At 32.2% G+C, this 14,477-nt stretch overlaps 1 protein-coding gene across 1 annotated transcript in view; it reads right to left on the reverse strand.

Annotated features, from left to right (window-relative positions):
- The window catches only part of LOC127732976 (46 kDa FK506-binding nuclear protein-like), a 43,114-nt gene extending 28,982 nt beyond the window's left edge, over nucleotides 1-14,132 (reverse strand). Inside the window, exons 1-5 of the mRNA XM_052242226.1 lie at nucleotides 14,024-14,132; nucleotides 11,733-11,819; nucleotides 8,894-9,046; nucleotides 8,284-8,394; nucleotides 7,681-7,725 (exon numbers count right to left, since the gene is read on the reverse strand). Coding sequence (XP_052098186.1) covers nucleotides 7,681-7,725; nucleotides 8,284-8,394; nucleotides 8,894-9,046; nucleotides 11,733-11,819; nucleotides 14,024-14,057 — 430 coding nt within the window. The 5' untranslated portion in view covers nucleotides 14,058-14,132. The remainder of the gene's footprint in view (nucleotides 1-7,680; nucleotides 7,726-8,283; nucleotides 8,395-8,893; nucleotides 9,047-11,732; nucleotides 11,820-14,023) is intronic.
- Between the last annotated feature and the right edge of the window lie 345 nt (nucleotides 14,133-14,477).

The raw sequence follows: 14,477 nt of genomic DNA on the forward strand, positions 1-14,477 counted from the left end.
TGCTCCACTGGGCGCAGCTTGATACGACCGCAGAGGTCGAACCCTGAACAATTGGGGCAAGTATGGACACAACATTCAAGCTTGATACAGCTCTGAATTTGGATTGTGATTAAATAGTTGACACAGCATAGGTTTCTGACACAGACTGAATGTGTTCTAAGAACTTAAATTTTTTTAATTTACCTATTATGGTCCAATATCCAAAATCTAAATACATGGTTAGATTCAGCATATCAAAGAATCCAAAGAATTCAATTTTTGATGAAATCAAAAAAAGTTTAATTTTGGACCCTTTTGACCTCAATGTGGACCAATTTGATAACAAGGCCCAAAAATCAAAATACATGGTTAGATTCAGCATATCAAAAAACCCCATATATTCAATTTTTGTTGAAATCAAACAAAGTTTAATTTTGGACCCCAACTTGGACCAACTTGAAAACTGGACCCATAATCAAAAATCTAAACACATGTTTAGATTCAGCATATCAAAGAACCCCAATAATTCAATTTTTGTTAAAATCAAACCAAGTTTAATTTTGGACCCTTTGGACCTTAATGTAGACCAATTTAAAAAACGGGACCCAAAACTAAAAATCTAAATACATGGTTAGATTTGGCATATCAAAGAACCCCAATAATTCAATTTTTGATGAAATAAAACAAAGTTTAATTTTGGACCCTTTTGACCTCAATATGAACCAATTTGATAGCGGGGCCCACAAATAAAAAATCTAAATACATGGTTAGATTCAGCATATCAAAGAACCCCATATATTTAATTTTTGTTGAAATCAAACAAAGTTTAATTTTGGATCCCAATTTGGACCAACTTGAAAACTGGGCCCAAAATCAAAAATCTAAATAAATGTTTAGATTCAGCATATCAAAGAACCCCATATATTCAATTTTTGATAAAATCAAACTAAGTTTAATTTTGGACCTTTTGGACCTTAAAGGGAAACTTCGCAAAAAAATGAAAAATTCATATTCTGTTCATTATGTATAAAAAAGCACAAATTCATAGATATTAAAGTTTTATTCAGCAAGTTAAGAGATCAACATCGATTTTAAATTTAGAGTATCAATTCTCCGCATGCGGCCATTTTGACATCCTCCCCGAATATTGACCACGATATATCTATAAACCACAAAGGACCAAAACAAGCAGTAACCTAACGTAGCCGTAATTGAGTGTCGATATCTTGTCAAGCGTACGGTTGTTTTATCCGACAAGGAAAGCATAAACAGTTTCCCGGGTCACAAAAAAGATTATGATAGACATGGTTGTGCAACCTTTCCTAACTAACTTGATACGGAAAATGTAATTTTATATATATTATTTTTTAAATAACTAGTACTAATAGTATGGTCTGTCGTTTTGAAACTGTTTTGTTTACGAAGTATTTAAAACAAGAAATTGAAATAAGTTAAAAAGTCAAAGTTATAAATAAGTGTTCCGTGTAAAATTGTTTTTGAAAATCTAGTTTGTTCATAATTGTTTAAAATAAATTCGGACCTTTCCTTATCTGATCACCAGAATGGCTAAAGGAATTGTTCCCAGAGGTATTGTGAGGTGACACGTACAGGTATTCAAGCGATTTCCTGTCGGGCTTTAAAACTGTTATTACACAATTACATAAAACAAGTTCGTGCATCACTTCTTTTCTGGGGGTATTGATCAGTGTACACGGCCGATAACATGTAACTTCCATTTTGAATCTATCAGGTGTAATATACAACTTTGTATAGCGTATCCGATAGTGATATACTAGTCATTGCTTAACTCATACGCTTGTTTATAAATAACATTTTTGGTGTAAAGAATGATATTTATGAAAATTTAAATAATTAAAAAAAAAAATATTTGATGAAATAAAAATCTATTTACACATTTTCCAAGGGTAAATTGGGGAAAATGTAAGTATATACTCGTCAATAATTATGGACATTTTGAAACATACAAATATTGATTTATCAAAATGTGCGGCACATGTCGATCATTGGTTTATACGCCTAGATGGAAGGTTTAATACGGAACTATGGATAGTCGCAATATAGAACTAATATCATACAAGTATATTGAATATACGAGAGAAACATCCAGAACCAATCTGATTTAAATACAGGTCGATATCTAACTTGCTTTGGTTCATCGAAGCTATAGGCATAGTAAAATCACAGATTTATATTTCAATAAGATTATTTCGAACAGTTTAAGAAATTCGTCATCATCACATTTTCCTGGTCCGACATGCATGTTATATATATATGCCACTGGACGTGCACTAATGATCCCCAAAAGCCTATTTGAAGAAATAAAGAAACTTCACTCCGGATAGACTGATGGTAGTTGTATTAACGTCTGGTCAGCTAGAGGGTTGATTTATTTATTTAGTTAGCTTGTAGGGGATTTAACCACTCTTAATATTGCACTTATGCATTAGATATTAAATGACAGTACCGGTAATATAAGAGAAAATATAAATACGAAAAGTCGCATATCAGATAGAAAACGACTCACCATGAACTATAGGATTGTACGTACGATTGTCATTCTAAATCGCATAACGGACAGTCATTTAAATGCATGCATGTACGCTGTGATAAAAAGGGGTGTCGCAGTTGCAAAGTATTCATCCTAAATCTATTTCAAGTTTATTATTTCTTGTTATTTTTATAAGTTAACGCAGAGACATGTATACACTAGATCTCTATTTAACGACAAGCAACTATATAAATATCTGAATTTGATGTGACTTACAGTTCATCTCTTTCTTTTTTCTCATTTTATTTTTATTTTTGCAGGAATATACACATTGTAAGATAGAATGTAGGACAGAAAGTCACAGGACAAAAAGTCACAGGACAAAAAGTCACAGGACAAAAAGTCACAATTCAAGTTTGAGATTAATTTTCTTTAAACAAGAAAACACTTATTTAAAAAAATAAATTTTTGTTTTTTCTTGAACTATTATATATGAAGCAACTTTGTAATTAAAATTTATTCAATAAATATCAATAATGATCAAATAATTGTAATGAAAACAAAATGTCAAAGTGGCTTGGTACTTAAATGGCTTCATTGTGCCAAGAAATATATCTTTGCATGATTAAAATTTAATAAATTTTCATTTATCGAGGCTTATGAACAATTTCCTAAACTTAAAAATGAATATATGTAATAAAAAGAAAATATTTCAAGATCTTTCTCTTACATATTTAAACAATTGTCAACAAATTATTTGTGACTTTTTGTCCTGTGACTTTTTGTCCTATCAAATTTGTGACTTTATGTCCTGTGACTTTTTGTCCTGTGACTTTCTGTCCGTTTACCGTAAGATATACTGTTCCTCGATTTGGGGGGTGGTCTGAGGTCATGTCTATCTATCTATGATTAACCTTGACATTTCCGGGTATAACAGAGCTACTTGTATATTACCTGAATGTGGTTAGGTGAAGTCCCATGAGGTCTTACGTATACATGTTCATATTTATAATGGTTTCTGATATAACAATTAGGTTTTATAACATTCACACTTCTGCATGTTCTGTATACCAAATTCGTATCTTTTTTTCAGACCGAATGAGGATGTGAATATTTTCCAGGATCAAATTCATTTCGGGATTTTTTTTATTTCTTTGTATTAAATCTCAGAAATTTACAGAATATACTGCTTGTCCGCTTTAGGAGTTTTCTTGTCAGTTTAAACAGACGTATATATGTCTCTGGTTTAGGGTGGGTTTATGAATGAATGATAAGTCTTACAAAGGTACAAGATATCAAGCACAGTGAAAATTGATTTCGACGTTCTGTCTCCATTTAAAAAAGGAAAGTTGACGTAAGATTGATTCTGCTAATTTTTTAAACATCGTTGGTCAAATAGCTTAAGAATTATATAAATACGTTGTCATTCCTGATTAGGTAAATGAAGATCGCTTTGGACGACAAAACTATATTTTTGTAACTGATAATTTTCTCTGCACATTTAAATATTCAAGGTTACCGATGATAATTTAAAATAGTACTGTTTTAATTTATACGCTCGTTTTCGTGGGCCATTTATAATATTTATATAATTATTTTATTAAAAGTGATTCAGAATTTCGATTTTACAACAAAATGCTCACCTATTTATTTAAAAACTGAGCAAATGCATAATGTTAAAAAAAATATATATATAACGGCGATTAAGGTATTTTGCCACCATATTCCTCCCTTAATAATTAAATCTGTCTCATACCTGCAACGGTGAACCCTTGAGGACAAACAACACTCTAGTGAAGATCAAAGGATTAAAATTACATAATGCTAATCTTTTAATTACCGTGAATTTAACCACGCCTTTACCAGGTGGTGTCAGCATAATACACATGCATTGTATTTACACAGTACTAGACTGAAGCAAGGATTTGTATAGTAAGACAAATCCTCGACTGAAGTAATAGGGGAGAATACAAACGTGAATTTCTATATACTATCAGTTATATATGTTGTTCAAAATATCCGTCGAAAAAAAAATCATAAAAAAATTCTATTGTATGATTTGCTTTTATTACTATAATCATATCAGAAATCCTTAAAATATAAATCGTAAATTTTAATTTAAAATGAACTGCTGATCACTTTTCTTTCTGAATTGTTAGTTGGTTAATAGCTACGCCAAAAGTCGTCGATGCGCTTTAAATCGCGTTATTAGATGATTAACGAACAAGACTTACAATGAGATTTATTCACTCCCGGCATGCAAAAAGACTTAAACTACGTCACATAAGTCAGGAAGTTGGAATAAATAGAATTATTAATTCCCAATTTTCTTCTTTATTAGTGTTCATATCCAGATAAAACTTGGTGAATATGTTTTTAATGGTATTATGAACATAATAAGATGATAAGTAAAAAATCGCGAATTTTCCCTTTAATGTAGACCAATTTAAAAAACGGGACCCAAAATCAAAAATCTAAATACATGGTTAGATTTGGCATATCAAAGAACCCCAATAATTCAATTTTTGATGAAATAAAACAAAGTTTAATTTTGGACCTTTTTGACCTCAATATGAACCAATTTGATAGCGGGGCCCACAAATAAAAAATCTAAATACATGGTTAGATTCAGCATAACAAAGAACCCCATATATTCAATTTTTGTTGAAATCAAACAAAGTTTAATTTTGGACCCCAATTTGGACCAACTTGAAAACTGGGCCCGAAATCAAAAATCTAAATACATGTTTAGATTCAGCATATCAAAGAACCCCATATATTCAATTTTTGTTAAAATCAAACTAAGTTTAATTTTGGACCCTTTGGACCTTAATGTAGACCAATTTGAAAACTGGACACAAAATTTAAAATCTAAATACACGGTCAGATTTGGCATGACAAATAAATAAATGTGGTCAAAGATTTTACAAATCTAATGCGCCATACTGTGCAATTAAAGATTACTTCTTGAAATTTTTCAATATTTGAAAAATGAAAAAAAAATAATATTTGAAGAATAATTCTTTTTAATTTCTGAAATCTGAAATGAGAAAAAATTGACCCCCACAATTTCTTTTTACCCCCCCCCCCCCCCCCCCCTCAATTCTTTCCCTCAAGATATGGTCATAATCTCAATTCAAATTTCCAATGGAATTGCAACCATAATTACCCATCTAAATTTACCATAGTGCTAACTTAATTTATTTTATAATAGAATTTAAAATATGGTGTCAAATCTTTCATATGGATTTTTTTGTAAAAAAATAAAGATGCAACATTTGCAGATATTTTTACTGGTCTTCCTTTATAAATATGCATTTCTTTAAACATAATTTAAAAGCAGTGTAAGGGAAGTAATCAAAGCGTTGTATGTGGATTACCTCCCTTACACTGTTTTAAATTGTCTTAATTGTTCATTAACCATTACTTTATACATAGTTTAAAAGCAGTGTAAGGGAGGTAATTCAAATGATGTATTTGATTTATCTCCCTTACACTGCTTTAAATTATGTTTTGTACTAAAGTATTTGTCCATATAAAAATGCTTGTTTTTTGCCCCTTTTATGGCCCCTAATTCCTAAAATTTTGAGGCAATTACCCCCAAAATCAATCCCAGCATTCCCTTTGTGATATGGAACCTTGTGGTACAATGTCAGAGAGATCCATACACTGACACTCAAGTTATGTCTGGAAGTTACAAAAATGCTTATTTTTGGCCCCTTTTTGGCCCCTAATTCCTTAACTGTTGGTACCATAACCCCCAAAATCAATCCCAACCTTTCTTTTGTGGTATTGAACCTTATGTTAAAATTTCACTTAAACTAAAGTTAGAGTGCGAAAACCAGTGTGTCTTCGGACGACGACAGCGTCATACCAATATACGATCGTATATTTTTTTGCGGTCGTATAAAAACATTACTGGTAAATTATTGACTAGCAGTTCAATAATTCAACTCATTTGAATCCATATTCATGGTACCTTTAATTTAACTTTTAGTGGAAACAGGTTTAGGATATGGTTCATTCATTAAAAAGAAAAGAGTGTCAACATTGAAAAGTGAAACAAGTGAGACACTAGGAATAACCATTTCGTTGACTGATCTGGCCAATCAAAATCATTCTTATACTGGTAAAACAATGATTTACAAATATTTCAACTTATAATATGAAATCAAACAGACCTAGAAAAATCCAATCACACGCGTCGCTATCTATTTATATTCACATCTATATCAGGTTATATGACCTTCAGCAGTCTTCACTGGTCATATGCTGATACATTATGGCAAGCCAATGCATTGTTCATGTTGTTAATTGTTTCTTTTGGACTTTTAGTAATTTGGATATACATTTTAATAAGTTATAAATAAATAAAATTAATGGTGAATGTGTCCATGGGACACAGATAATGCCCCCGCTTGCATATCATATAAAGTTATAAACAGACATAACTGAAGATCTGTAAAAGTGACGCTACCCAAATTTGTACTTGATCTGAGTTTTGTGGTAATAAGTATTGTGTACAAAACTCATAACATTTGGTTGAGGATAACTTAAGTAAGAAAACGGAAACGAAAAATTCAGCAATTTTTCTATTTGTAAAGGGGCATTTTGTAAAGGAGCATAACTCTAGAACGGTTATAGTGGTGCCACCAAAATTCAAACTTGATCTGTGTTTTGTGGTAATAAGCATTATGTATAAGTTTCATAACATTTGGTTGAGGCAAACTAAAGTTAGAGAACGGAAATCAACTTTGGGACATACGGATGGATGGACGGATGTATGTACAAACGGACAAGGGTAAAACTTAATGCCCCCTCCGCTAGAATTTTGGTCAAATTGGTGAACATGAATTTGACAGCTAATACCCCTTTAAACGTACACAAAAATGTATAGCAGTTCATTAAATATAATCCACATTGATTAAACTGTGATTTTGAAGTAGATATTTGCTGATTCTCTATCAAGCATGCTGTATTAAAAGATTAGGAGCAGAGACTAGTCAGCCTAAAGTCAGAACGATATTCCTTCTTATGGACATATAACCTTTAAAACTAAAGACATGTTGGTCTCATACAAAACTGGCTAGCCTCATACCACAGTGACATGTTGTCATCTTTGGATTTACTGGATGAAGTAAAACATTTTTTTTGCAGAAACAAAACAATAAATAATGAAAACAAATTTGTACCTGGTACTTTCTGTCCTTCACTGTCATCACTCACTAATGATGGTACTGCAATAAACAACAAAATATATTATAGCCAAACCATTAATAATCAATTAAGTGTCATCTTCAACAAAACAATTCAAAGTCATTGAACACAATTTTCATCTAAAATAGGAAGGAATATGATTAGTTTTTGACTTTCAATATATGGAGACATAGGCTACAAAAAAGGGGATCTGCTTCAATAAAGACAGTCTAAAAATATTAATAAATGGGTAAAATATCTAGGGACTATATTGATCTTAAAAATCCACTAAAATCAAACATTTTACATATTAGGAACACTGAGAGATCTTTTTTTAATCTCTGCTTAAACCTAAGCTATGTATCAATGATACTGGAAAGAACCAGCTGGTCACTTAAATCTCTGCCTAATCTACTGGGAAGTATAAGCAAGTCATATTAAATCAAGAGAGCTGTTAGACTATGTTTCTGTCTTGGAAGGTTAGAGGAGTCTTTTATAACTACTATACTTATATTTAAATTTAGCAGTATGACACAATAACGTTCAACCTAAAAATATGGAAAGGAAAGTTAGGCATGCATAGGAGGGTTATTAACTACCTTCCTCTTCATCTGATTCATATTCTTCAGACGACTCGTCCATCATGCTCTCTCCAAAGTCATCTGGATACTGGTCATCTTCCATCAAAAATCCGGATAAATGTACTACACCTACAAAGAAATTTTGAATATTCATTATTTCAATAATTACATTGTAATGAATAAGCAAGCATATCTGTAACAACAAGATTGCTAACGAAGTAGCCATGTCCACTACCAATGTGTGGGAGTTTTCCATAAATTTCATTTAACTCCAATGGGAAATGTAGGAGTGGAAGTGATTACAATGTTGATTCCTCATAATATTTATATTTGCAAAGGACATAACTCCCAAATTAACAATCAGTCAGCACCGATTTTATGTCTGGTCTGAGATAATGATGATGTTAACCTTTGACATAGATTTCAATAAATTTAAATGAGAAATGTTGGCACAAGAGCACTTATATTCCATGGGCATCACTCTCTGAAAATAGCTTTAGACAAAAAATATCCTCTCCCCTTCCTCTGAAGCCGAGATCTAATGTCAACAAAAATGCAGACAACAGAATATTACCCCTCCTACCACTAAAGCTGAAGTTTAATTTCTGCATAAAAAAAACCAACTTACTTTTATCATTGGTCAAGAAGAATGTAACTTCTTCTCCCTCTGTAAAGTTAAGGTCTAATGGCTGCTGATAAGTTTTCCCATGCTGTAGGGTACACAACATGAATTCTGCCTTCTCATGTTGTATCATTATTGATACCAAGTTATCAGATTTACCTGAAAAGAAATACAATGTGTTTATCAGACATATATGTGCAAATAATATGACTGAGATGCTGTCCGAATATTTTCATCTACATATTCATAAAATGCATATGCATTTATGAAATAATAAAATGCTCCGCAGGGCGCAGCTTGATACGACCGCAGAGGTCGAACCCCGAACAGTTGGGGCAAGTATGGACACAACATTCAAGCTTGATACAGCTTTGCATTTGAATTGTGATTAAATATTTGACACAGCATAGGTTTCTGACACAGAATGAATGTGGTCTAAGAACTTAAAAATTTTAAATTGGGCATTCACCTATTATGGTCCAATATCCAAAATCTAAATACATGGTTAGATTCAGCATATCAAAGAACCCCAAGAATTCAATTTTTGATGAAATCAAACAAAGTTTAATTTTGGACCCTTTTGACCTCAATATGGACAAAGTTGATAATGGGGCCCAAAAATCAAAAATCTAAATACATGGTTAGATTCAGCATATCAAAGAACCCCATATATTCAATTTTTGTTGAAATCAAACAAAGTTTAATTTTGGACCCCGATTTGGACCAACTTGAAAACTGGGCCCATAATCAAAAATCTAAATACATGTTTAGATTCAGCATATCAAAGAACCCCAAGAATTCAATTTTTGTTAAAATCAAACCAAGTTTAATTTTGGACCCTTTGGACCTTAATGTAGACCAATTTGAAAACGGAACCAAAAATTAAGAATCTAAATACACGGTTAGATTGGGCATATCAAAGAACCCCAATAATTTAATTTTTTATGAAATCAAACAAAGTTTAATTTTGGACCCTTTTGGACCTCAATGTAGACCAATTTAAAAATGGGGCCCAAAATCCAAAAACTAAATACACGGTTAGATTCAGCATATTAAAGAACCCCAAGAATTGTTGAATAAAACCCCATTGAAATTGATCAAGAAATAAGCAATTTATACGAAGTATCTTCTTTTGCACAATACTGTGCAATTAAATATTCCTTGCTATTGCGCAATACTGTACAATTGACAATTTCTTGCTATTGCGCAATATTGTGCTATTGAATATTTCTTGCTATTGCGCAATACTGTGCAATTGAAGATTTCTTGCTATTGCGCAATACTGTGCAATTGAAGATTTCTTGCTATTGTGCAATACTGTGCAATTGAAAATTTCTTGCTATTGCACAATACTTATTATATAATAATTTACACATCCTGTTTGGTGTGTATCTCCTACCATATCATTATTATTTGCTTTTAAATATAAATCAGAAATAACCAACTTAAAATGGAAAATTTTAAAAGAAAAAAAAAGGAAAAAAAAAAAAAATCCCCCCCCCCAAATTTTTTGAACCCCCTTATGATTCATGACCCCCAAACTCAATCCCAGCCTTCCCTTTGTGGTATGGTACCTTGCAGTACAATTTCAGAGAGATCCATACACATGAACACAAGTTATTGTCTGGAAACTAGAAAAATGTGTTTTTTGGCCCCTTTTTGGCCCCAAATTCCTAAACGTTTAGGGCAATTACCCCAAACTCAAACCCAGCTTTCCCTTTGTGATATGGAACCTTGAAGTACAATTTCAGAAAGATCCATACACTTACACACAAGTTATTGTCCTGAAACTAGAAAAATGCTAGTTTTTTGCCCCTTTTTGGCCCCTAATTCCTAAAATATTGAGGCAATTACCCCCATCATCAATCCCAGCCTTCCCTTTGTGGTATGGTACCTTGCAGTACAATTTCAGAGAGATCTATACACTTGAACACAAGTTATTGTCTGGAAACTAGAAAAATGCTTATTTTTGGCCCCTAATTTCCTAAACGTTTCAGCAATTACCCCCAAACTCAATTCCAGCTTTCCCTTTGTGATATGGAACCTTGTAGTACAATTTCAGAAAGATCCATACACTTACACACAAGTTATTGTCATGAAACTAGAAAAATGCTTGTTTTTTGCCCCTTTTTTGGCCCCTAATTCCTAAAATTTTGAGGCAATTACCCCCAAAATCTATCCCAGCATTCCTTTTGTGATATAGAACCTTGTGGTACAATGTCAGAGAGATCCATACACTAACACACAAGTTATGTCTGGAAGTTACAAAAATGCTTATTTTTGGCCCCTTTTTGGCCCCTAATTCCTTTACTGTTGGTACCATAACCCCCAAAATCAATCCCAACCTTCCTTTTGTGGTATTAAACCTTGTGGTATAATTTCATAGAGATCCATTCACTTAAACTAAAGTTAGAGTGCGAAAACCAATGTGTCTTCGGACGACGCCAGACGACGACGACGCCAACGTCATACTAATATACGACCACAAAAATTTTTTTGCGGTCGTATAAAAATGACAGAATCAGCCAATATAAATATTTTACTTCTTGATATGATAATCATTCTATTATTACAGATACCATAATTTGTACATGTTATATTGAATAGAATTTGTGCAATGAAGTATATTCAAATCACATTCTCAGTCAAAATCTCACAAATACATGATTAAGTCTCTCTAAAATTCACTGTATTGAGTTAATATTGGATAAGACTTTTCTAATAAGACACATTTCTGCATAAATATCCAAGTTATTATACAATCAAATGTGGTTTGTATACATATATAATCTTACACAGCCTCTAAAACATGAAAAGACCTCCCCAAGATTTCTGCATCACCAACCTTTAGATGGCTCCAGAGCAGCCATCGATAGATGGAATGAGCTCTCCACAGTTTGTGTATATCTTTTACCTCCATCTAAAGTAACTCCTGAAAAAATAAAAACCAGGAAGACATTCATACCTAAAATCACTGACAACAATCAAAACTAGAATATAACAATTCAGGAATAAGAAGTTTACTCAATTTCAAAGTATGTTTGAGATCTTTAATGGCCAAATATACTGGTCAATTTTAGAAAAATCTTTCCTTACAACTTTCAAAGTAATAATTTGGTGACTGTCATAAAAAAAAACCACTGGTATTAACACGATATCAGCTTTAACTAATGCACAATGATTGACACTTGCATTTGAAAAAATCGTCATCTAAGAAGTAGTTCGTCATTATCTCACTTGGGCCAAAAAAAAAATAATATGTGTTCCCGCTAACCCTACCTACCCTAATTTTCAGTGCCTACCCTAACTCTTTTTATGCCATTTTGGAAAAAGCACTGTTAAAGTCAGACTGATTCCCTAGTAGTAACAAGCTAAAAAATGTTTGTAAAATAAAATCATATTGCCTACCTACCTACCCTATTTTTTTCAGCACGTTAGCAGAAACACATGCATTATTATTTTTGGCCTTATTGTATCAACACTTTTGGATATTTCTGGAACTATTTTGAACCAACAAGCACACAAAAGGTAAGAATTTGTGTATATTGTGTATGTGCAAATTTTTTTTTAGCCATCAGTGATAATTTCATGGCAAAATTGGGTCTAAAAATTAAAAGCAAAATTTCCTCTTATCAAAGTCAAGCCAGAAAAAAAATGACTCCAGGGTTATCGTCTCGTATTGTGTTTTCGACCGTCTTACGTTTTCGACCTAATTCTACTTTCACTTTCCGTATGCTGCGCATGCCCGTGTGACGTCATGTTAGGCGGCTATATTTAGTAACAATAGCAAATAATACCACGTGTGATGAAGATGTTTCAAGTAAAGTTATTATAATTAAGTATTTACGTTATTTTATTTGATATCACTTTTTTGTACCTTTTCACTAATACTATTTTTACCTTCCACAAGAATCTATCAAAAATAAACAAATATTCTAGAAATATAGCTGAGGTCTTTTAGCATGTGAAGTTAACATCAAGGTCATTAAGTCACATGACTGTCATGTGGTTAGTTGTAATACTTAAAGTTATTTTTAATACGGAAATGTGGATGATCCTTACAGCTATTTTGCTGAAAAAAATAAAATATCAATTAATTTTAATTCACAGAAACAGCAGTCTGTCAGGGGAGATTACAATACTCACCAACCTAACTTCACAATGCCTTCACTAAAGTATATTGAACAGAAAAATGACTGTATACAAGGTCCTACAAGGATCTACAAGGCTTCCAAAGTGCCTCATGTGAAATGTGTACAACTATTCAAATAAAGATATCAAAATATTATTTTATATCTTATAGTTGTATTTGTCACCATTTAATTCATTAAGTCATAAGTTTGATCGCCTCTAACACTTTGAATAATTTGATATAAACATTGGCATCAAATTATAACCAATTCCGGATTTGTACGACATGTCATTTCGGACTTTGGAACCGTTTCTTAGATAGGTCGAAAACACAAGACGCTAGTTTTTGTCAACAAAGGTGCCATCGATCTAATGAACTCAAATAAAAAAAAATTATTTAAGATCGAAATATATTTTAGATACAATTATTTAATATACAAGTATACTAGTGACTCTAAAAAATATTAGGCATGTATATGTTCAAACATATAAAAGGGGAATATTGATAAATATGTTAGTACATATAGGTCGAAAACACAATACACCAGGATATAACATCCTAGGGCACGAGGGAGGATTCACAGCAAAACCCTAAAATAGACTTACAAAACCTCATAATAATTTGGATGAGGTCAACAATGGTAACTACTTATTTGTTTTTTGATTGCTGGGATCAAACTTGGTCTTCTGCAAAGGCAAACGTTTTTCTTTTGCTCCAAACAGTTTACAAGAATGCAATATATTATATTGAATATTTAGATGTATTTCGTTATTGGCAGTCAGTTTGGTTCAATTTTTCCACAATAAGTCTACAAACTTCGCCTTAAGATATTTGGCTTGAAAAATAATTCAACCTCATTTAGATCCATATGAAACTTAAAAAAGTAGGAAATGCAACATGGAATTTTAATACCGGTGCATGTGTAATCATACGACTACTATTAAAATCCTTGTCATGTGAGAAAGAGGACAAGTAAAAGATTTACATTAACAGATCTTATTTACCCCAAAACATGTTCTTCGCTTCCTTGATGTGCATTAAATTGGTAAAAAGTTCAGTAAAATTTGCTGTAAACAATCCAAACACGTGTGTCTGCTTTTGTCGTAAACTGGCGTTGGATGTCGTAAAATACGGTGCGCACAATTAACAATATTATTTACTACACTGGATATTGTGGTGGAGGATAATGCTCATTCATATTTTACAATGGATTTAATGTGTTTTAATATGTACAGATACTTTTAATATAATTTATCGGTCTCGTCAGAGTGCTCCTAGACAGGAGGGAACTACGAAAGAAGAAGAAGAGAGAAGACTGACTAGCATGGACAAGGATTAATTTTGTATAAATTCGTATAAATACTATACAAAACCTTTTCCTGGGATCATGGCTCACTGCTTGACAGTAGAATTCAAATAAGTATTCAACGAATAAACTAACAACATATCTAATGATTC

The sequence above is a fragment of the Mytilus californianus genome, unplaced genomic scaffold (genome assembly GCF_021869535.1).
Source record: "Mytilus californianus isolate M0D057914Y unplaced genomic scaffold, xbMytCali1.0.p SCAF_3, whole genome shotgun sequence".
Lineage (NCBI taxonomy): Eukaryota > Metazoa > Mollusca > Bivalvia > Mytilida > Mytilidae > Mytilus > Mytilus californianus.